General features: G+C 47.7%; 1 protein-coding gene across 1 annotated transcript in view; it reads left to right on the forward strand.

Annotated features, from left to right (window-relative positions):
- The first annotated feature begins 2535 nt into the window (after window positions 1–2535).
- Window positions 2536–23611, forward strand: part of myo16 (myosin XVI) — a 156174-nt gene continuing 135098 nt past the window's right edge. Inside the window, exons 1-2 of the mRNA XM_042084692.1 lie at window positions 2536–2975; window positions 11190–11534. Coding sequence (XP_041940626.1) covers window positions 2948–2975; window positions 11190–11534 — 373 coding nt within the window. The 5' untranslated portion in view covers window positions 2536–2947. The remainder of the gene's footprint in view (window positions 2976–11189; window positions 11535–23611) is intronic.

Genomic DNA, 23611 nt, shown 5'->3' on the forward strand with positions numbered 1-23611 from the left:
CACAATAATGCATGTAGTGTAACTTATACACAGGGGAAAAAGCACTAACTGGCAGAAATGAATAAAGCCAGCCAAACTATGTTCTAGTAGGCTAATGTGTTGAACCGTGGAAAATTAATAGAAGAACAATTTTTTGAGTTTGCGCTGAGATATTGTCGGGTAGCCATTGAATATTCCGACATCAGAGGTGTTTCAAAATAGCTGGGAACTTTCCGGAGCTCTGAACGGCAGAGGATAGCTAGATCATCGGACAACACAATCATTGTAGGCTGCATTATGGGCCATAATTTATGGCTTTGTCAATCAACATAGAATAGGTGAAGCGCAAGTTCAACAGCAAACAGGAATTTTCAGCACGTATCAAACCACGTAGGCTAGCCCAATGAACGCAGATAGACAAAACACTCACATCAAAGCAGGGTGACTTCTTCAGATTTGCGAGTGCTGTCAAATCGATACGGTTTGCTCATAGGTGAAGTGTCATGCTGCGTTCAAGAGCGTAGTGTAGGTCTACGTCCCGTAGTAGCCTATAGGCCTATTTTAATTTAACGTCTTTAATGGTAAGAGATCGCACAGGGATGGATAATGAGCGGTTGTTTAAATTAAGATTAAATTACAATGCCAGACACCTTCAGATGCCAGACACCTTGAGAGACCCCCTCAGGTTTTTGACTTTGTTGCTTTCATAGGAGCCAGTCCTCACTATGGGAGCTCGGCACCCTCTGGCTCCCACGTAATTCGAGCCCTGCTCACGGTGATGAGAGGCTGGCTCTGGCATTTATGGCCTGTCCTTATATCCCCTCGCATTCAACACATCACGCAGGCACGCACGCACACACACACACACACACACACACACACACACACACACACACTCCCTCATGCCAAGTTACAGACTCATCTTTTCACCCACCCACACAAATGCAGAGCTTCACATCCACACACACACACACTGTAATTACACAAACATCACAACCATCACTGAATCCTTCCGATCTCCATCTCCATGTTATCCCTCCTCCAATCCTGACACATCCACTTCTGCAGGATGGAGGAGCACCTATCTTGATCTCCTTCAGTGTCATTGCCAGTGGACAAACAGCGAGTGCTTGTTCTTGTCAACATCCATCACTCTATCACACAGGTCATCGCTAAGGGACTGTCCGGGACTATCTCAAGTCTCTGGTATAAATGATGCACCAGCACTACTCTAGACTGGTACGCCCTCTAGCAAAAGCAAGAGCACTTCACTTTACGCACATGCATCCCTCAAGTTAGATATCTCTCTGTTTTTTAACCCAGGGATCTTGGAGGCTGTCGATGCAGGAAATGGAGAGAGTTAAAATGTGTGACCTAAATATGGATGACAGGATATATAGAAGCATCTCTCTCTCTCTCTCTCTCTCTCTCTTCCCTTCTGTCTCTCTTCCCTTCTGTCTCTCCTCCTTGCCTACCAACTGCCTCTGCTCCAACCCACATCAAGTACACCTGACAGAGAGAGAGTGAGAGAAAGAGAGAGAGACAGCAAGAGAGAGAGAGAGAGAGAGACAGCAAGAGAGAGAGAGGGAATACCTCCAAGTAAAATGCCCAGGCCAAGACACAGATTCAGATTAGTGCGCATGTGCATGTATGTTGTTACACACACACACAAACACCAATCAAAACTGTGTCAGAATCCCAGACTCCCACATCCTCTGCCATGCTGCTGGTGCTTGAGCAGCTAATACATTCAAACATGCAAATCAGCTTACTGCAAATCTGCCTATCATGACCTATACTACACACAGACAGACACCTCCACATCACACCAAAAAACATGCACAAGCAAGGACAAATGATACTTCTGTGGATATGCATTGGTTCAATATGGATGCATCAAAATGAAGCAGTCACATTCAATTTACTTCACACACAGGCTTTGCAACGCCCAAATGTCAGTGCAGACATGCCCTTACAAACACACACACACAGAATACATTTTCCTGCTGGCTACCTAACGTGTGTAAATCACACGCCAGTAGTCACACATTTACAAGGTGGTGACACGCACAAAGACTGAGTGTGCCATAACTGCATGCCCCGGGTTTAATGGAGGCCATCTTATCAGAGCTAATTTGTTGACAGTTTAGGTAGGCTACTAGGTAGGGTAGCATACTTGCCAGTGTTTAAACGATAGGCAGAATCGCACTGCAGTTATCTCTCTCTCTCTCTCTCTCTCTTCCTTCCTCATCTTCCTACTCTGCACCACTCTCCTCCATCTCATCACTTCCCTAGCACCCCCTACCCTACCCAGCCTCCCGCGTCTATTTCTCCTTCTTAATTTTGTCCCTTTCACATCAGCATTAAGTAATGAATCATAGCGATTAAACCCACCCCTCCTCGCACGCATCTGAGGGATGGAGGAGAGAGGGAGGGAGGGGGGAGGGAGGAATTGTGTGATGCTGTCTGCGGTGGTTGTGAGGAGAGGAGGCAGAGAGAGAGAAATTGAAAAGGAGAGAGCGCGAGTGAGGGAGAGGAGAGGGGTGTGTACTGGGGCGGGCTTAGGAGAACTGTCCGTCACCGGAGCTACAATAACACGTGTGGCGGTCATGGTCGGCGAGCGGCGGGTAGTGTGAGTGTGGCTGTGTGTGAGAGTGTGAATGACTGCGCTCCAGAAACACTGCCTCCGACGCAGTGTGCAGGGACCGGCAGAAGGCGTGTGCGTTAAGACTTACCCGCTAACCGCTACATTCGCTTTCTCCGCACTGTCACTACTTCTGATACTACTACTACTACTACACTGCAATCCGATCTGCCGTTAAATAATGTACGCGAAGCTAAACCAAATATCGCAGGCAAAAACGCGCTGAATTATGCATGTACCGGCATAGCCAGTTTGAGCGGTAACCTGTAGCTGCAGCGCTCGAATCAGCCTGGGAAGAACAGACCCGAAGGGAGAATAAGAAAAATGTCACATTATCATTTCATCAAATGCTGTGAGTAAATAATTTGTTATTTGCATTGTGTTTGCTTTCTGCAGCATGCCTGACAGAGATGGATGGGTTATAACAGCGGTGTGTGCATAAGAGTGAGGGTGCTTTATTGGGTGTGTACCCAAGCCGCCTATCATGTGTGAGATGATGTCATGCCTGCTTGAGACTTGATGGATCTTCTGAGTTTCTGTTTGTCGCTTTACTCGATAGCGAATGCGTGAATGAATTTGAAGTTGTGCAGCATATCTGGATGCGTGTGTGTGTGTGTGTGTGTGTGAGAGAGAGAGAGAGAGAGAGAGAGAGAGAGAGAGAGAGAGGGAGAGCGAGAGAGAGAGATGCTGCAGCATGCTGCAGAGAGCGGTGGCGTGGCGAAAAGTTGACCGGTGACTGCGGCAGGCAGGTGTGCTGCGAGTGTGCGAGTGAGCTCCCGCGGGAGTCTGCTGGCTAATGTCTCGGGAAAAAGGCGGCTCGTGTGACAGCTCGTCTGACAGCCCCTGCTGGATACCTGACAGCAAAGACAGGGAACGACAGAGCAAAGGAGAGGGGGGGGGGGGTGCTTTAAAATGAAATGAGAGGTGGGGGATATCAGAGGGATATGGTGGAATAAAGAGAGGAGAAGAACAGAGGAAAGTGTGCGCGACAAGAACAATCACAGAGATGACAGAAGTCTAAAGTGAAGTGTGGATGACATCATGGGCAGAATGCAGGCTAGACTGATTAGAAAGAATAGAGAGATAAAGAAAGGGGAAGAATAGCGAGAGCTGACTTTGTGTTAAAAGTGTCGTTATAGTCGGAGGCGTTATAGTAGCCTACACAGTCAATGGCTTGATTTGTCAACCAAATCTCTCTCCGCCCCCCTCCTTCTCTGTTATTCCTTTATCCTGTGCAGGTTATTCTGTCTCCCTTTCATGGATGATATCATCCTCTCTCTCTCTCTCTCTCTCTTTCTTTCTCCCCTCCCATTGCCTTGCACTCCTTCCTCTCTCTCTCTCTCTCACACAGAGAGATGTGTCCTGATCGGTCTAGTGTTGGCCAGAGCCGGGCAGCATGTATCACGCTGTCTCTTATGTGGGGCTAATGACTGCTTGAAGGTGAAACTCATGAGGTTGCATACTAAAGCTGCCAAATTAGCAGTCCATTTTTTAGCATGCTCTCTCTCTCCCTCTCTCTCTCCCTCTCTCCTGACTTCTTACTTTCCCTTCTTACTTTCTCTAACCGTCTGTCACTATGGAGATATTCCATCCATTATATGGTGTGTGTGTGTGTGTACAATGATGTGCTCTGCTTGAGTGGTTTGGTCTTGTTTTGTGTTCATGTTATGTAGGCATTTGTTTTACTGTGTAGGTGTGTGGTCGTGACAAGAGGAATTGCAGAAAACCGGTTTCAGACATTGATAGCACCAGACTCTGTAGTCTGTGTGTGTGTGTGTGTGTGTGTGTGAGTGTGTGTGTGATTGAGAGAGAGAGATAGAGAGTGTCTCTGTGATGCTCCTTGTGTGGGTTGACATGTACAGTGAGAGACAGGCACGGGTGCAGGGGCTACTGGAACATCCACAAGTGTCGTCTCTCATATCTGTCTCCAGCTGACCGCTGTGGGTGGTCATCAGTAGGCTACAGTGGGATTATTACACGCACACAGGTAGCCTAGCATAGATACCAGATCCACATAGCTTGGCTGATGGGTGTGTGTGTGTGTGTGTGTGTGTGTGTGTGTGTGTGTGTGTGTGTGTGTGTGTGTGTGTGTGTGTGTGTGTGTGTTTTTCTCTGTGTGTGTGTGTGTGTGTGTGTGTGTGTGTGTGTGTGTGTGTGTGTGTGTGTGCACTTCACTGCTGCAATGAGCTCTGCAGGGCTGCAGTGAAGAAGAGCTGAAGACATGCCTTGAATACCACAGACAAGGTCCCAATCAGAGTTGTGTGGGTGTGTATCTTAGTGCCTGAGTCTGTGTGTGTGCACTGTCTGTGCATGTGCATAGTACTGATTTGGTCTGATCTCCTGCCATTTTTATTTCTCTTAAATGCGTTTGATATTCCTATACCATACAACTAGGGCATGGATGAACATCAGAAAGCTGCACATTCAACCCGATCCACCCTCTACAGCTTTGTATGTCTTTTCCCCACGTACAGTACACCCACAGAGGTTTGAGTGTGTTGAGCATCTTTCAAACTCAATTTTACACTCCTCGAGCTCTTTCCTCTTTTCGTTTCTCTTACTCTTTCATTTTGCTCTGCCCACTCTCTTTCTCCTCCTCTCCCTCTCTCAATCTCTGTTCTCCCCTTTCTCTTCTCTCTCTCTCTCTCTCTCTCTCTCTCTCTCTCTCTCTCATCCTGGTATGGATGGAGTCTATAGTGTCAGTGAGCGGTGACTAAGGCTGAGGGTTGTGATTTAACATGTGTGCCCCTCCAGCCTGATGTAATATGTCACGTCCCACAGAGCAACAGCTGTGCCCATTACACAGCCTCTGCACTGCCCTTGGCCCACTAGATGCTAGAAGTGCTGTTTTAAACAGGAATGGACTCCATAATAACTCTGTGTGTGTGTGTGTGTGTGTGTGTGTGTGTGTGTGCGTGTGTGTGTGTGTGTGTGTGTGTGTGTGTGTGTGTGTGTGTGTGTGTGTGTGTCTGTGTGTCTGTGTGTGTGTGTGTCTCTGTGTGTGTGTCTCTGTGTGTGTGTTTAAAGTGCCTTTAAAGGGAGGACACCATCATTACCAGTGCTCCCCTTCAACACTGTTTACAAACCTGTGAATGAAACCTGGAAAGAACCAGTAGATAGAGTGAAGAGGTCCACAAATAGTAAAGTAGTGCTTAGACGGAACAGAGTCAGAGGGAAAGTGGAAAAGCGAGCAGGAGAAGAGTAAGTCTGGCGGCAGACTGAGCGTGTCTGAGTTGGAGGAGAATTGGGGACGAGGGATTGGAGCCTAGGCTGAGAGGAGAGGAGGCTTTGGCTGAGGGAGCATGGTGAGTTCATGGTGAGTTCATGTTGTCGCACGCTGTGGTTTTTGCATATCCCCACGGCTCTGACGCTGCAGTTCCTCTCACTCCATTCCAGAAGCTTCCTTCAGTCATCTCCTATCTCCATGACAAGACACTTCCCCACAGGCAGCCATCAAATACCCTTCCATGAGCTGCATAATCCGCTCTTTCCACTGTCTCACTTTTCGTACGTACTTTTCATGAAGTCACATTAATTAGTAATCTCATGCTCCTTAATTTCAATCACCACCTTTCACTCTTTGAACTTCTGACTTTTGACAGATACACACAGCAGTCATCATGGCTCGGTGTCAAATTAGCCTCCTTTAATAGTTGCACCCGGTGCACAAAAGAGGGAGTCATTCCTCCCCAAAATGGCCTCCCTACTCTTTCACCCTTCCTTCTTTGTCTCGGAGCCTCTTCGCCCGCGCGTCTGCACTGTCTGGCCCTGACCTCTCGCCACTTTTACAAGGCCCTATAAAAACGAACAGTTTACCCACCACGCAACGCCAGCGCGGCCCTATAAAACTAAATAGATGCCCTCGCTCACTTCGAGTGCGGCGCACAGCACTACGATACCCCGCTCAGTGGCGGCCGGCGTCTCTGTGCGTGACGCGGCGGCAGTGTGCCACTATCCTAGTGAGCTACTATCCTACTGTCCTACATAGCTGCGGCGGAGAGATAGGGGGGCCCCGCGAGGGGAGGTGTTGAGACAGCGAAGCTAATTCGCTATTGTCAGCGCCCGTCCCCTCTCATTTTCCCCGGGCCGAAGTGCTTCGCAGGCAGATTATCTCAGCCCCTCTCTCTCCTCTCTCTTTCTCTCTCTCTCTCTCTCTCTCTCTCTCTCTTTCTCTCTCTCTCACCCAACCCAGGGGCATCCCCGGCCTCATAGATCAGTTGAGGGGGGTGGGGGTGGGGGGAGGGTAATTGTGGTGGCTACTACGGCAGACGGCTGGGTCCAAAGCCGGTTAGAGCGTGGAGTGGAGAGTGCTGTGCTAGCGGGGAGTCCACGCTCTCATTTCTCTCCTCTTTTTTCTTGGATGGGTTTGATGCATGCTGGTTGGTGGTGCTGGTTTGACATTGAGATGAGTACTTGAAGGGCATGTGTGTCAATACAGAAAGGTTTGTGAGAAGCTTGCAGCTTGAGCTCAGATCTGTTTTTGCCAAACTGTTAGAAGTTCGAGATTTGTATTGCGACGCATGAGAGGATGAGTCCTGCCGTAGAGGCTTGTTGTAGACTCATGGATCTCCAAATGAAATATCTCTCATTATCCTTAAGTCCACAACAGCTCAGATTTGTATAATTCTTATTATAGTAAGTCAGCTATTTAATTGATGAAGAAATATACTGTAGGTGTTGTATTTCACATTGTGGTGCTTTGTCCACCATGCAGGTATATGCTGTCAAGATCTGTGTGTTGTTCTTACATTACGAGTCTGGCTTTTCATTTTCTGACATGGAACACTAAGCCTGTTGAGAGTTGATGGTTCATGCGGATTTTTCTTTTTTTGTGGAGGGGGGGGGGGGGGGGATCTGGTAATTGGTTTCTTTCACTGTGAGCAGCTTATTTCACATCTATGGCCTTTTCCCCCCTCTATGCAATGTCTTTAAATCTGTGTTAAGGCTTATCAGTCTATGGAGACTGAATCAGCAGAGAGAGAGAGAGAGAGAGAGAGAGAGAGAGAGAGAGAGAGAGAGATCTATTAACACTTTCCCATGGTGGTAGGCTGAAAAGATGGGTAGACAGAGGGTAGGAGTACGGAAGCTGAACGCTGTTAGACTCAAATGTGGAAAGAGAGAAAAAAACAAGAGACACTGAAGAAGCAATGTGGAGTGGATTGCAGGATGAAACGTAGAAAAGAGAAGAGGAGTGAGGTTACATGTCCATCTGACCATTGACCCCTGCAGTAGAGGACTACATGGAATAGACTTCATTTCTTTTCTTCCGTTATTGTTTTTATCTGTATTATTATTATACCAAATATGTATGCTTTGGCAACACAATATTATTGTCATGCCAAAAAAGCTAATTTGAATTGAGTTGAATTGAGATGGGGAACGAGGGATGAACTGGAGCTCTGTGAAAAGAGGGGATTGAAGGGTATGAAGGCAGCAGCAGCAGCAGCAGCAGCAGGCTATGGGGAGATATGGAGGGGTAGGAGAGGGATACATGAGAAGTGAAGGATATGTGAGGCATGGCATGGAGAGATGGAGGAGGAGGAGGAGGAAGAGGAGGAAGAATAGTGGAATTGAAGGCGAACGGCAATTTCTCTTATCCATGAGGATAAGAGCCAGCATGATGTACCCCTACAATCAGTCAATCTCTCTCTCTCTGTACCTCGCTCCCTCCCCTCTCTCTCTCTCTCTCTCTCCCCCCTCTCTCATTCTATCTCTCTGTCCCTCTGTCTCTCTTCTCCTTTTTACCCGCTCCCTCACTCCCCCTTGACTCTGTCAGGCTCTGCATCCCATGCTCATTACCAGTAGCCCAGTAGGACGGGTGGTGCACTTAAGTCTCCAAATGGACTCCTTGAGACTCTCCGGCTCTGCTCCTCTTTGAGAGCCTGAGATAGGATTTCACCATCTCATTTTCAATGGAATGAAAAGCATCAGTATCTCAGTATGCACTTCAAACAAACTAAGTAGCATTAGTCCTGCTGTTTGGAGATGCAATTGTACTGACTGATGAAATGTTGGTTATGATGGTGAAGTTTTTACAATTGTCCCCTGCTAAATATTTGTCCTTCTGGCACCTGTCATGTTATGGTTCTCATGTCCACATCTGTGTTTATGTTAAGCATATTTATTTTTTGCCTTTAAGCAGCAGTTGAAGCTGGGGCACTAAGACAGCACCCATATCGGTTGATCTATATTTGTAACCACAAACACAGAAGACAGCAAATCCCTAATCCTTTGCCATAACTCCTCATCCATGTTGAGTGCTGAGGTCTGGTGACATCCGAGCATTCAAAGAGCATAAACAAAGAGCTGACCATCTGCGTAGGCTGGCCTGGGGTTTAGGAGCTCTGCAAGGAGTCCCTCAACAGGTGCACTCGCCTGAGAGACCAGATTCTTATCTCGTGCAAAGCACCACCGCCGCCGACAGCATCATCAGTCATCTGCCGCGCTCACATGCCGGCTCGGTTGCCCCTGTCGCCCGTTACTGAGCCTCGCTTGTTGCGATTCGTGCTCGTTCACATGGAAAGGCCCCCGCAGGGGGGGGGGGCAAGCTCAGCACAGCAACAGTTTGTTATCTTCCGTCGGAGGGTGCAGTGTAGGTGACTTCTGAGCGTGTCTCTTTGGTGAAACTATCCATCTATTTACTGGTGCTGGTCCTGAGGTGATAGCGGCGCCTGCGTGATGAATTTGCCTTCCATATAAAAGATCCTGCTGCTCCTGTCCTGGAAGACTAGAACACCAGTATTGCCTAGTCAAGGTCAGCTATTTACATTGAGAGCACGTCTAGATTTTATGTGTAGATCGTTGATCTATCCGTCGCTTATGATGAAAGCATCTTGTGCCGTGACGGAATGTGAATGTCACGGCGAGTATTAGCCTATGCATGGAATCCTCATGCGCACAGTGAACATGGCCTGGAGGCAGGGGGAGTAATAAAGAATAAATGTTGTCACAGTGTCGTTCAAGTTCTAACAGACTGAAGAAGAGAGGGTAGGGGGTAGGGGGAAGAACAAGGGGGGGGGGGGGGGTGGAGTCATTGACACATCAAAGGCATTGTGTTGTCAGCGGTTTAAACCTCATGGCAAGCCACGAAATTAGCTGTGTGTGTGTGTGTGTTTGTGTTTGTGTGTGTCTGTGTTTGTGTGTGTGTGTGTGTGTGTGGGGTGCCTTTAATTTATCTACAAAGGCAGACTTCTCAAACTTCTATTTCCTTGGCCATGGGGCTTCCAGTGACCTGAATTAGCTGTGTAATTGCAGCCTTTTACACTGTCACACTAATCGCCCGGCCCAGGAACCTCTTCCCGTCATTATGGGGACATGATGTGCCGCATAGCTGCGTAGTGGGCTGTGGGTGATGGGACAGAGGTTTTAGTGATGGGTCATTTTTGGGAGCATTGATGAGGCATACCACACACACACCCTGACTCCCACCCTTAACTCTCCTTCTGTCATGCATTCACACACTCTCTCTCTCTCTCTCTCTCTCTCTCTTTCTCTTTCTCTGTAACTCTCTATATCTCCTTTAACTTCCCTCCCTCTCACTCTCTTTCACTCTCTCTGACACACACTCTCAATCTCTCACACCCCCTTCTCCATCTCTCTCACACTCTCATGTCTCTCATCCCTTCTCTCTCCCCTTCTCCCCTTCTCTCCATCCTTTCTTTCCTGATGAAGGCAGATTATTTCATAATGCATGAGGCTTGAGTCTACTGCTAGCCTTTTTTTCTCTAAAGGCTCCTTAAATGCACAGGGAATGGTGAACCGGGCGGTGCTCCTCGTGAACCCTGGCTCCAGCTCCAAGCCTGTTTGACTCCGTTTGCGGAGAGTCCTCAATTATTTATGGAGATAAAAATCCCACTTTTAAATGGAAACGGAGACGCTGCCAGACTACTAACGAGGCATGTCATAACAAACACTGGAAACTGTGTTTTTGTAAGTGCTGACTGAACACGAAGAACTGGGCCAGGAAGTCTGCGGGAGTTGCCAATTGTCTTCTTGCTTAGGTTCAAATCTTTGTCAAATCAGCACACAAGGTTGAATTAAGTGTAAATGCATTCAAGTCTGTATGAATCTTCATGTCCTTTCTGCAAGTTTTTTTGCAAGGTTTACGTTATCTGTATATTTAGTTTAAGTGAAGTGTACTGGTATGTGCTTGTGGGCTCCTCAGATCTTGGTTTCTGAGCGAGTATTGGATAGATATCAGAGTTCTTCAGCCATCTTGTCTTTGCGTGTGTAACTGCAGTAAAACTAGATTCAGGAGCATTGGATGATGGCTTGGCTCTGCTCCGGACAAGATGAAGAGATTACGCAAAGTCATGATATCCTTATCCTAGAGGGGATGATGTGTGTGTGTGTGTGTGTGTGTGTGTGTGTGTGTGCGTGTGCGTGCGTGTGCGTGTGCGTGTGCGTGTGCGTGTGCGTGCGTGCGTGCGTGTGTGCGTGCGTGTGTGCGTGCGTGTGTGTGTGCGCGTGTGTGTAAAGAAAAAATGAAAAACTGACTCTCTCTCTCCCTGTCTCTCTCCTCCTCTCTCTCTCTCCCTCTTTTGCTCTTGCTGTCTCTTTTTCGCAGGTTGCTTCCAGCTATGTAACGTCTTTCGCTCGCAGAACATGGAGATTGACCAGTGTCTGCTGGAGTCTTTGCCCCTGGGCCAGCGGCAGCGGCTGGTGCGTCGCATGCGTTGCGACCAGGTCCGCGCCTACTACGAGCGCGAGCGCGCCCTGCAGAAGCAACAGTGCCAGCTCCACGGCGCCAGCGGTGCCACGACCGCCACCGCAGCGGGCACCACCACCACCACCACCGCTCCCAGTGCCAGTGCCAAAGCCCGCGGCACAGGCCACCGCAAGAAGCAACGTGTCACCTTCCCACTGGCCAGCGTGATCCAGGACGCCGTCATGAGGCATGACGACAAAGAAGGTGAGACACCGCCGGCCACTCTGGGTGAGGGTGTGGGTGTCGGTGAGGGTGTGGGTGAGGGTGAGGGTGAGGGTGAGGGTGAGGGTGTGGGTCAGGGTGAGGGTGTGGGTGAGGGTGTGAGTGTGGGTGAGGGGTGGGTGAGGGTGAGAGTGTGAGTGAGGGTGTGGATGAGGGTGTGAGTGTGCCCTTATATTGAATCTTACTTGGAGCCCGTTAGCATCAGTGTTGCCTCAATAAAGATCTAAACAGTTAGCATTTCATCTGGTAGTTGGCCATCATATGTGCCTCAGCAACATTTGAGTTTGAACTCTAAATTGGAAGAGTTGCAAGTGCACACAGATACACTTTATCTCCGTAACTGTCTCCCGACACACTCCATACCCTTAGACAGAGATATTAAATCTAAGTTTGCTACACTCTCTCTCCGATGCTGAATGCATGGTGTCGTCTTTGCTCTAGGTGAGCGTTCTGTGATGGAGTTCAAAGGCCCATCTCCACTGAGAGAGTGTGCGTGTAGCCGTTGTGTAGAGTCGGTGGCAGTGCCCTGTGATTAGAGTCAGTCAGTGCCGGGGTCTAGCCAGAGCAGAAGCCAACGCGCCTCTCAGCACTGCCATTCATCACCCACTCAATGGGCTGCAGGAGGAGGCCGCAAGAAATTAGATTGTCTCCCCAGTGAGGGAAAAGTGTGTGTGCGTGTGTGTCTGTATGTGTCTGTGTCTGTGTCTGTGTTTATGTGTGTGTATAGGGATGTTTCTGTGTTTTTCTGTGTGTGTGTCTTTGTGTGTGTCTGGAAGGCTGCAGCAGAATGGCAGAGACGACATTAGCCACATCAGGTATTAGCCCATTCCTCAAGCTGATTACACGCAGACCAGGAAAGCTAATAATCAAAGTAGTGTGACACACGGCAACTCTCCAGAGACAGGCACCAGTAATCTAATGAAGAAGCCCAGAGAAGGAGCAGGCGGCAGGATAGCGCGCCGATCACAGAGGGCCCATATGCTCCCATTATGAGCGATGGAGCGGGGCAAATTGATTCCCGCAAAGTCTGCTATTTCGGTCTGTGACTTTGCCAGGGGAAGAGAGGAACGGCGTCTATTCTTGTTCACCTCCGGAGCGATGTGTGTGAGAGAGAGAGAGTGAGAGAGAGAGAGAGAGAAAAGTGTTTATCACCTTCTTGCATCAAATCTCTCTTTTATTTTTTGCACTTTCCCACTTGAGTGAATGCCTGGCAGATGGGGTTAGTAGTGGTGGTGTGGGGGCTTCTGCTGACAGTGAATAAATGGAATGGTTATCTCTCTCTCTTTTGATATATACCTTAGATGCCATCTAAGGATGAAGGTGAGGTCTTCTCTTTAAATAGACTATTTAAGAAGGAGACCGTGTCATGAAGATATGCCAGCTCGAACTGTCTCAAATGTCTGGCCTGACTTTTGTCCTTGTAGTAGGATAATGTACTTGTGTAGATTATTAATGTGTACAGTATGATTGGGATTTTCTTCTATTTCTCAGGGTGCATAAGCCCTGATTGCTCATGTTTCAGTTCTTGTCCTTGGTCGAGCTGAAAAGCTCAAGCTCAAACTCATGATCTCTGCACTCCTCTAGCCCTTCCTCTCCCTCTCTCTCTCTCTTTTTCTGCATCTTGTTCGCTCGCTTTCGTCCGTGTTTCGTCTACTCTCACTCCTTTTCCCCAGCTGTCTCTCTGTGAGTGAGTGTCTATGTGTCTGCTATCCCGGCAGCCGTTGCAGGTCTTACATGTAAATCCTTCCTCCTCTGACGGCTGCCAGCCTGCTTCAGCTGGCTCTCACTACCAGCTGGTGTGCCCAGTGCAAACGCCTGTTGGAAGTCCGCTGTATCTGGCAAGCCGTGAATGGTGACTTTTGCCTACCTACTAAACACTAATTACTAAGCCAGTGGCACCAGACTGTCTTTGTTATGGACTTTCGGTGGGGGTGAGGGGGGGGGGGGGGGGGGTTGTTCTAGTCTGCTTTAGCCAGCTTGGCTGTGCCCATTTGCTGTTACAGGTTAGCTTTGCTGAAGTTATTGCTGAAGTTATTGTAGTACTTGCTTCAGTGGCTCAGGGGCTTGTGGCGCAGGGATGTTTTGTCAGGCTTTGTCCTCTGGGCACTGTGGACTGACAAGCATCTTCACAAGAACAAGCACTGGAGTCAGAAAGCAAGTGTCCCTAAAGTGAAGCAGGTTGTTTGCGAAGAGGCATAGGAAAGTGTAGACATGCAGACACATGCACACACATCCAACACATATTCACACACACAAATACACACACACACACACACACACACACACACCACCACCACCAACACACACACACACACCAACACACACACACACACACACACACACACACACACACACACACACACACACACACACACACACACACACACACACACACACAAGTGAGCCAATCTTCTCCCCTTTATCTAGCTCAGTGGAGGGGAAATAGCCGCCTCACAATGAGAACAATGTGAACAGATTTCTTTTCTGGGGGTCTGGCCTGTACTGCAGGCTGGGCTACACTGAGCACTGAGCCTGTGGCTGAGGCTGATGCTGATTGGTTAAGGTTGACGTGGTGGTTGTGGTGGTGGGGGTTGTGTGTGTTTGTGTGTGTGTGTGTGTGTGTGTGTGTGGGGGGGGGGGGGGGGTTAGTTCTGTTTGGATCGGGCGGGCAGCTGGCAGCTGAACAGTTCTCATCAGGAGAGAGTGAAGAATGAAGACAAAGACGCCACGGACGCTTGAACAGGACAAATAAGAAGCACGTGTGTGTGTGTGTGTGTGTGTGTGTGTGTGTGTGTGTGTGTATCTGTGCTTTTGTGTGGTACAGTATGTGTGTGTGTGTATTGATTACGTGTGTGTGTGTTTAATTTTGTATTCTGTGTGTGAGTGTGTTTGATTTTGTGTCATGTGTGTATTCAGTATTCAGTTTGTGTGTGTGAGAGAAAGTGTGTGTTTTAATTATTTCTCCTTGTTGTTCATCTATTGGCAACAGGCACACATGCACACATGCAGTAGATAGGCACACAACAGGGCCAGTAGGACTCTACAAGATGGAGAGGAGAGGTTTGCCTCAGGACAAAGATGTCCCAGGAGAGCATGGGAGAATATTTTTGGAATATTCCAGAAAATAACATCTGTAATCACTTCTGAGATATGTGTAAATAGCCCCCTTGCATCCTGGGGGTAGGATGGTTAGGAGCCGTTTAATGATATACACGGATGCTTCACACCGTTGTTTACACAAAAGACAAAACATTGTTAGTCTCTCGGTAGTAAATTCAGTGATGTTTCTCCTGTTGGAGAGTCTTCCTCATTTTTTAATGTATTTTCTACAGGACTCCAAATCTAACTAGCAAAGATCTTAGCGCTCTAGAATCTTTGCTGATAGTGTCTTGGGTATTTTATGCTCAGTTCACACACTGAACAAATCTTGTGCATGGAATGGCAGCGATGCAACGTGGCTAATGAATTAGCTCAGTTATCTCATCCCACATCTCCAGCAGATCCTCGAAAAAATTCTATTATTGTTTCATTTCACATGATTTGGTTTAAAGCGTATTCACTTTACATAATTGGAATCATTATTTGCCATTAACACCTGCGTAGCCCTGTTAGTTGTTTACACAGCAAGGGCAACAGATAGCTGTTCGCGGTGCTAACCACGCTAATGGCAGACATCACACTTAATTTAAAGGTACTGTAGCCAGGCAGGAATTTAGTGTTGGGGGGGTTGGCTTACTCTGCTGGGCCGCCTCTGCTGATTAAACCCTGTCACTGTCACTGCTCCGGGCACAGATTAACAGATTAAAAAAGGACGCGGGTGGGGGATGATGGGGCATGTAGTTTTAGGATTTTCACAAGTAAAATTTTTTGAAAAACCTTTCAATATGGAATTCTTTAGAAAGTCCTTTCCATATGCACAATATTAGTACTACAGGTGGGTGACCTTAACAATGTAAGACCTGTGTGTGTTTGTGTGTGTGTGTGTGTGTGTGTGTGTGTGTGTGTGTGATGATTTCATTTGTCTTTCAATGAAATTTCACCTATTCAAAACTCAATGGTGGGAGCAGGAGAGGCGCATGGAGACCATCTGGTGTGCTCAGAATGCTGAGCTGCTGAATCAATTTCAGCTCCATGGTTATATATGATTCCTGGTGTGCTGACGCCAAAAGGTCTGCTGCCGTTATTGAGTTGGCTCGACACACTTGGCACACGCATGATGGGTATGATAAGATTCCCACCTGCGTGGATTCTCCAAGGTGTCACTCTGCCTTAGGAGGGGTGTCATTTCTGTCTCAGATTATTTGATTTTATATTGGCAATAATGCGGTATGTAGCCCTGAAGGCTAAGTTCAGCGATGCTACCATTATTGTTCAAATTGGGCATAGGTGATGATGTTGCCATGTGTTATAATGGATAGAGAGGGGACTGCCTTGACAAGTTATACTGCAGGTACAGCTATTTCACAAAGTACAACTTAATATGAATAAGGAAAAACTGCTCACATAACAAAGTGGTTTATTGATGAACTGACAATGTGTAATAACAGTCATACTAAGCTTTAGTGTAGGCCTTGGTGTATCCTTGTCTTGTATAATCCTTACATCTCACAGTGGTTGTACTGAAGTAATGATAAGACTTTTTCACCTATTTTGTATTCTAAATTCATTTCACAAATATGACTTGTCATGTGTGACCATTTACGTCCTGCATGGACACATGTCTCAGGCCTTCTTACTCTTGTCTAATGTTTATACTGTTATCCTCCATCTTAACTGGGAATACGACCGTGAGTTCATATCCGTCTGTGTGCCTCTTTTGCTCAGAGCACCATCACTGATGTACACCTTCCAAATTTCCCAGCAGGCTTTGTCCTCGGGCTCCTCCACAGAAAGGAGGATTTTTTTGTCTTCTTTCTGGCACAATGTTAATCCCACTCAAATCCCTAGGATAGGTGAAAAGAAAAGAGCGAAAATGGTTCTGAGTAAGCAGTGCCTAAGCCCATGAGGGAAGATACTCGGGAGCCACGCTAACACCAAAGGTGTGGGTGGTGGGGTGGGGTGTGTTGGGCAATATCAGGAGATTTGGACACTCACTGCATGCAAGTACTATTTCACTACATCTGCCACTTTCCATATTGTTAATGTACTAAAGCAAAAAAGAAACATCGTCATTCTCCCATGTATTTATAGAAGGGATTTAAAGATAAAACTAGCCTAGTTCATGTTAAAGTGTAGAGGACAGCTGATCAAACCCCACATTTGAGAGAAATAGTTTCCAAAAGCCCCTGGAGACTATGCAGGTGCTTGTGTGAGCAATGCTTTGGCGCGGCTATTTTAAGTCCACCCTCAGAGCCTGTTTACACAGTCTGCCCTATTTAAGCCGGCCTCGGCTAAGTGATGTCAGACGTTACCGCGCTGCTGTTTTACAACAGGGGATAATGCTGGCTGTTAAACGGCGAGAGTGAGGAAACAGGGCAGTGGGCGTGAAGTAATGGAAAAATTGCACGTTTTCAGTGAGTGGGGGCGGGCGGGGACTTTGTTACATCTGTAATACAGAGCTATATGATGGGTCACCAGTCCAGTCCTTCGGGGGCATTCGCTAAGCCGAAATGCATTGCGACTGTAATGATATGAGCACGTAACCAACTTTCAGAAGATTCAGCACTTCAATGAAAGAGGCATACGGTTGAGAACTCCCATTCGTCATGCACAGACATCACAAATTTAATTTGGATTTTCTTTTTTTTTTCTTCTCTGTATCATGGAGTGGAGAAATTTTAATTAGCATTTCCATCTCTCCCCCCTCTCTCTCCCTTTCCCTCCCTTCCTTACTACCTCCCTCTCTCTCTCTGAGAAGGACTCGGGGATAAATCTTTGAGGCAATCCAAATATGATTATATCCACAGAGCTCATTTTGCAAATTTATTTAAGCCTCAATGAAACTTTCATTCATTTGTCAGGTCGATAGGCTAGCCCGAATGCAGGCTGTCACTGTAAATGAGTTATGAAAACTTTTTCCCCCTTTAATTTGGGTAAGATGGGTCGATCAGAACAACATCCATAACTCTCTTACAAGTTGGAATGCATGAACTTTCATGCACTTACACTATTATACTGTCTCAGAATTCTAGTTACATTAGCTTTCCCCTCTTATGAGGCTCTTGGCCTGTCAGAGTCAACCCTCATAAATCATATCAGATCATATCAAAAAATAAATCATAAATCAAAGACATATCAGATGCTCTTTAAATCTCATTCTGAAAACATGGCGCATCTAATGCTTGACTGCGGTTCTGGGGTGCAATGAAGAAGGGAGTACTTGTGTCACTGTGAGGAAGGTGGAGCAGATAACATTTCCCAGAGAAGAGGACCTGCTTGTTTTCTCGCGGAGTGATGGAACAGGGGAAAAGTAATAGAAGGTATATAAGAACATTGGATGAGAGATTGAATTTCATGGAACGACTCACAGTAGGTGGTCGGTATCTCATCACTTATGTGGAAACTGATGGGAGAGGTGGTGACAGAGAGAGATGCTGAGAAAGAGAGGAATAATATAATCAAGTGGGAAAGACCAAGTGAGAGCTTTCTATCCTTAAGATTTCTATCCTTAAGCTTTTGGTCACTGGATCTCTCACAAGATCTCCCCTTCCCTCAGTATCCCTCAGGACTAGTCCAGAATCTCTACCTCCCTGCCTCTTTCTTTCTGGCTTTCTTTCTTTCTTTCTTGCCATCTTTGTTTCTTTCTTTTCATTCCTTCCTTCCTTCCTCCCCCCTTCTGGTTGATTCTGGTCATCTGGTTGAATCTAGTTTAGCTCAGTCTGTAGACCAGCAGTCTTTTGGCAGCATATAGCTCACTTTGCCTTGTTGTCAGTTGGACTGCGGCACTCAAGCACTGGAACATTATCTAACAGGACAGCTGCCCTTCTCCCAGAGCTGCCTGTGTTGCCTCGAACAGCTTTTTAAACGCCTCTCTCTCTCCGAATGAGCTCGAGCTGATGGCTTGTCCCTGCTTGACGGCTGCAGTTTGGTCTGAAGCCCTGAATCTAGTATTATGCTTACCAGATCGGGGTGGAACAAAATACATTGTGCTTTTCTTTTGATGATCTCTCAAAGGGTTTTGGGATTATGCAGATGACCTTAAGTGCTGGGAGGTTCTGCTCCATCTCCTTAGATACTGCACCTTAGGAGACTACAGAGAAACTCCCCCATCTCCTTAGATACTGCACCTTAGGAGACTACAGAGCAACTCCATAATGCATACAGGGAGATACATCTCCCTCCATGATGAATCCTTGCGTGTGTGTTTGTGATTAGCTTGAGGAGTGTGTTTTGAGTGTGGCTGCTATGGCCATGTGACAAGATCTTTTGATTTCTTGTTGGGTTTAAACCCCAGTCTTGTGGACCACCAGATTTGGGAGGAGAGGATGTGGTGTGTGTGTGTGTGTGTGTGTGTGTGTGTGTGCTGCTCTGCTGTTCTCGTTTGGCAGCTGGAATGTGGATGCTTGTCCAAATCCTCCCAGCGTTTGATCATCGCTCAGTCCAACACACAGTATGCTCCTCTCCCCCTCCCTCCACCCGCATCATCTTGTGGTTCTCATCAGAGAGAGAGAGAGAGAGAGAGAGAGAGAGACAGAGGTGAAAGCATGTTCTGCCTGGCCATTTCTTTCATGATGTGGCATATGCCCTTTAACCCCCCCCCCCCTCCCCAGACACACACACTGTCTCTCTCTCTCTCTCTCTCTCTCTCTCTCTCTCTCTCTCCATTTCTCTCTCTCTCATTGCCCCATCTTTCCCCATCCTCCAAACCCTTTACCTGAACATTCGTCACTGACAGTGCTCAGTTGCCATGGAAACGCTACATATGGTTTTGCTGCTCCCCCCCTTCCACGCGGTAAGAAGCTGCTCGACTCACCCACATCGCTGCAACTTGCTATTGGTGGAATGATACAAAGAGCAGCAGCAAGGCTCACATCATGAAAAAGATGACCTCATGGGGTGGGTGCCAGCTCACCTGCTGCATGGCATGGTGTTGTGCAGTCCGTGATCAAAGCTTGTTTAGCAGGGGTATTTAGCGCAGGGCTAATGCAGCGATGTGTGTGCACACAGAAGGCTCCCTTGGATGGTTGGCTGCAAAACAAACCTTTTTTTCTCCGAGCAGGATAGAGTATTGCCCCGAGGCCCAGGCTGTTTGGTGGTTCTTTCTCAGAACCCTGCTGCATGTTGCAGTCTCCCGGAGCTGCCTGTGTGACCTCGGACAGCTTTTTAAATGCCTCTCTCTCCGAATGAGCTCAAGCTGATGGCTTGTACCTGCTAGCCCAGAGCACTGCATTGCCCCAAGGCCCAGGCTGTTTGGTGGTTCTTTCTCAGAACCCTGCTGCATATTGCAGTACAGTAACAGCAGTGATTCGGTGAATGGTTCAGGGATGTGGATGTGGATGACGATAGCAGGAAAACCCTGGACATATGGACCAAGACTGCAGCTGGGCAGTGTGGAGTCAAAGACCAATGGCCCTGAACAGGTTTGTGACACAGGGGTCGTGAGCCGTGCTAGTCCCTCTTTTGTCTTGTTCATCTAGTTAAACAGGAGTCTGCTGACTCTGCTGCTTGCCCAATAGTTCCTCAACCCAGCGATGTTATGTGGGTTCTTGCCTCATTTGCAGTGAAAATGCTTTGTCTTGTGCTTTTCCAGCCAAACCAGATGTTGTTGGTCTGGCTAACACCAAGCCTTGAAGTCACTCCATTCAGCCAGCCGATTGCAGTGGTGCAATTTTTTTGACTGAGATGAACTAATTGCTAGCATTCTCCAAAAAGAGTCCAGAGAATTCCCCAATAGTGTAAACTGAGATGTTATTCCTTAATATTAAGGATTAGGTACTTATTCCACTTAATTGCTCCAGAACACTAATTAGCGTTATTAGCATTTTGGGCTTACAGGGGATTTGATCCTAGCTTAATGTTTAATTTGACATTTGTTTCATTTAGAGGAGTTCTTTCTTTTTAGCCCTGAACCATAGAAACAGATTTTAGATGTTCAAAATGTCTCCTCATTGCACAGCCAATGGGCTCCTCCCTGAGTCAAGTAGAAGCAGGAGTTGGTGCACCTCATTAGTGAGGTGAGCTCCATGAGGGTCTGATAGTTTGATTAATAAGGAGCCAGGCTAATGACTCTTAAGTGGCCCTGCTGCTAAATGATGAGCTGCACATTTTGTTGTGTGCACTGTTTACACCAGTCTGAGAGGGACGAGAGTACCAATAAATGATGCATAGACTGGTATCCTGCACCAAGATTTTGTCGACTCAGAATAATGGTCAAGCTGCTCTCTTGTGCAGGGGGTTGGAAATTAATCCTTGACTGTTTTTCCCAGCATTTTGGTATTTACAGTAGAGGTATTTACATCAATCCACACCTCAGGACTGGTATTGTCCTTTTGTCCTATGCCTCCTTGTCCTTTGCTATGTATTGCACTGCAGGTGTGATTCAGGTTTCATGGTCATCGAGCCGTTAGCCTTACCTCCCTCCCCAGGACACCCATCTGGGCTAACTAATGAGCTCGCAGCACAGAACTGCTGAGTCGGTTCACACTCATCACCTCCTCATACATACAAACGCTATGAGACAAAATCATTTTCACAAGTGTGGCCCGTTGGGACTACAGCAATGCCCATAGTGGCTGTTTTTTTTTTTTTTCCAAAGCCTGCTCATTTGCTTGCATCTAATTGTAACAAATGAAAGAGCAAGTAAACAAACCGGGGTGTGGGCAGTGCCCTCTACCACGTGTATGCCCTTGTAGCGGCTGTGGACCCAACATGTGGGGTTGTTGCTGCCAGACACACACATCTGGTTCAGGGCTAATGACCACTTACGGTTCAAGCGCCCCTGTGAGGGTCATCACTTGGATCATGGCTAGAATAACTCTCCCTGTCTTCCTGCAATTACACCCACAATTAACCTCCTCATACCACCACTCAAGACGACAAAAGACACCTTAGGCATTTCACATGTTGCCTACCACACACGCGTGCACACACACACACACACACACACACACACACACACACACACACACACACACACACACACACGACAAGCACACACACACACACACACACACACACACACACACACACACACACACACACACACACACACGCAAACGCACACACACAACAAGCACACACACATTCATGCCAGAGTTCATTAATGTGCCAACAACACAGAGTATTTGAGGTCAGCGCTATATTGCTGCTGCAGTCATCCCCATTTGCAGCCGTTTGCGTTACGACTGTTTGTTCCTTTAATGTTGACTGCTGCCATCACACATGCCAGTCATGTCTGGTTAATCTGTCAATACAAGACGTTGACAAGGTTAATTGCTCAGCCTTGTTCTCCAGGTAGCACTCGGTTGCCTGCAGCCAGGAAGCCTTGGGCTGAAGTCCTGATTCAGGGTTTTAGAGCGAACCCCAATATTGGCCTGGGTTGTGTGCTGCTGCCAGTGGAGATTAGCGTGTTTGTGTGTCTGTGTGTGTGTGTGTGTGTGTGTGTGTGTGTGTGTGTGTGTGTGTGGGACACAAGGCTGTGTGTGCCATCAGTTGGATGGCTATGCAAATGCATTGTTTGTTTTTATCCCATCACATCTGTCCTCAGCCTAATCCAATTTGAAAGGATGTTAAATTCGGCACTTGTATTGCAGTGCAGTGGAATATACCCGGAATATACCCGTGGAAAACATTATCCTTGAATGGCTGACGCTTGTATCGGCTTATCAGACGTCACTCCGTTGGCTGATAACAGTAAGATGCCTCTTTTCGAGTGTCAGCTCCTCAACTCAAAAAGTCTTGTTTCATTTTTTTGTCAGCATCTCGGGGGCGCATGCACAATCCGCCATCATCTGCAATTTCCTGCTCGGGAAATCGCTCTCTTGATCTTGCCGGCTCAGGCTAATTTCTCAGCCTATCCCGCGCTCATCAATCACGGTGCCATTGTGCATTCTCTGCGTGTGCGCCGCAGTGCCAGCTCTGCCCGCTCAACCCATCTGTGCGTGCCAGCCCCCTTGGAGCCGGCTGTGCCAACGACCATCAGACCGCCTCATGCCCAAATCCTCTGGGACTTCTGCAGGGATCCACTTCACACAACCTGCACTGCTGAGCCATATGAGATGTCACAGCCAATTTCATTCCTCTTCCTCTCAGTCCCAAGTCCTCCCCCTATCTCTTCTCTTCTCTTCTCTTCTCTTCTCTTCTCTTCTCTTCTCTTCTCTTCTAACTCATTCTCTTTCTTGCTTTTTCTCTTTTTAGCTTTTCTCTAGTTTCAGTCTGTCAATCCCTTGTCCTGGATATGTGGTGTTGTGCTCTTGGGCTTATATGCTCCCTTCAATCTCAAGAGTGACACTCCGCAAAGACCCGGGCTTCATCGTTTTACTGAACCTCCTCTATCCCCCTCTCTCTATTCATCTCTGTATCAGTCTCTCTCCATCCCTCCATCCTAGCCTTTGTTTGACTAATAGTTCTCAGAGGAGGTCTTGGAAGATGAAAAGTCAAAAAAAGAGAAATACATCTCTGGAAATTGCTGCAGTTTCTTTCTTCTTCCATTGGCCCTCCCCTGCCATCTTTGTCCTCCTCATTTCCTCTTCCTCCACCTCTCCTTCTTCCTCCTCTCATTCATCCCTAACTTAATTGTTCTCTAGCGAGGGTTCGCTGTCACGCTGCACACGGTCGGTTTGCCATGCTGATGAAAGAGGACACGCTGACCCCGGGCCCCGGGCTCTAACAATCTCCGCTGGCGTCTGCCTCTGCTCTCGTCCGCCCCTGCTCTCGTCCGCCTCTGCTCTCGTCTCTGGGCCGAGGCACGAGTTACAGCCTGACTTTTTTTTTCACACGGGGGCAATTTGCTGACATTAAGACTCTCGGCGGGTCCCTGTTTGGCATCTGCGACTGCTGCCCACCCCCACCCCCTCACCCCCCCCCCCCCCGCCCACCCCCTCCTCCACCATGGCGGACTCGCCGATGTGTCGTGACAGCCCATCGTTATGCTTTCCCGCTCCCAGCACAGAGATGCCCCC

This window comes from Alosa sapidissima, chromosome 2, assembly GCF_018492685.1.
Source record: "Alosa sapidissima isolate fAloSap1 chromosome 2, fAloSap1.pri, whole genome shotgun sequence".
In the NCBI taxonomy this organism is placed as follows: domain Eukaryota; kingdom Metazoa; phylum Chordata; class Actinopteri; order Clupeiformes; family Clupeidae; genus Alosa; species Alosa sapidissima.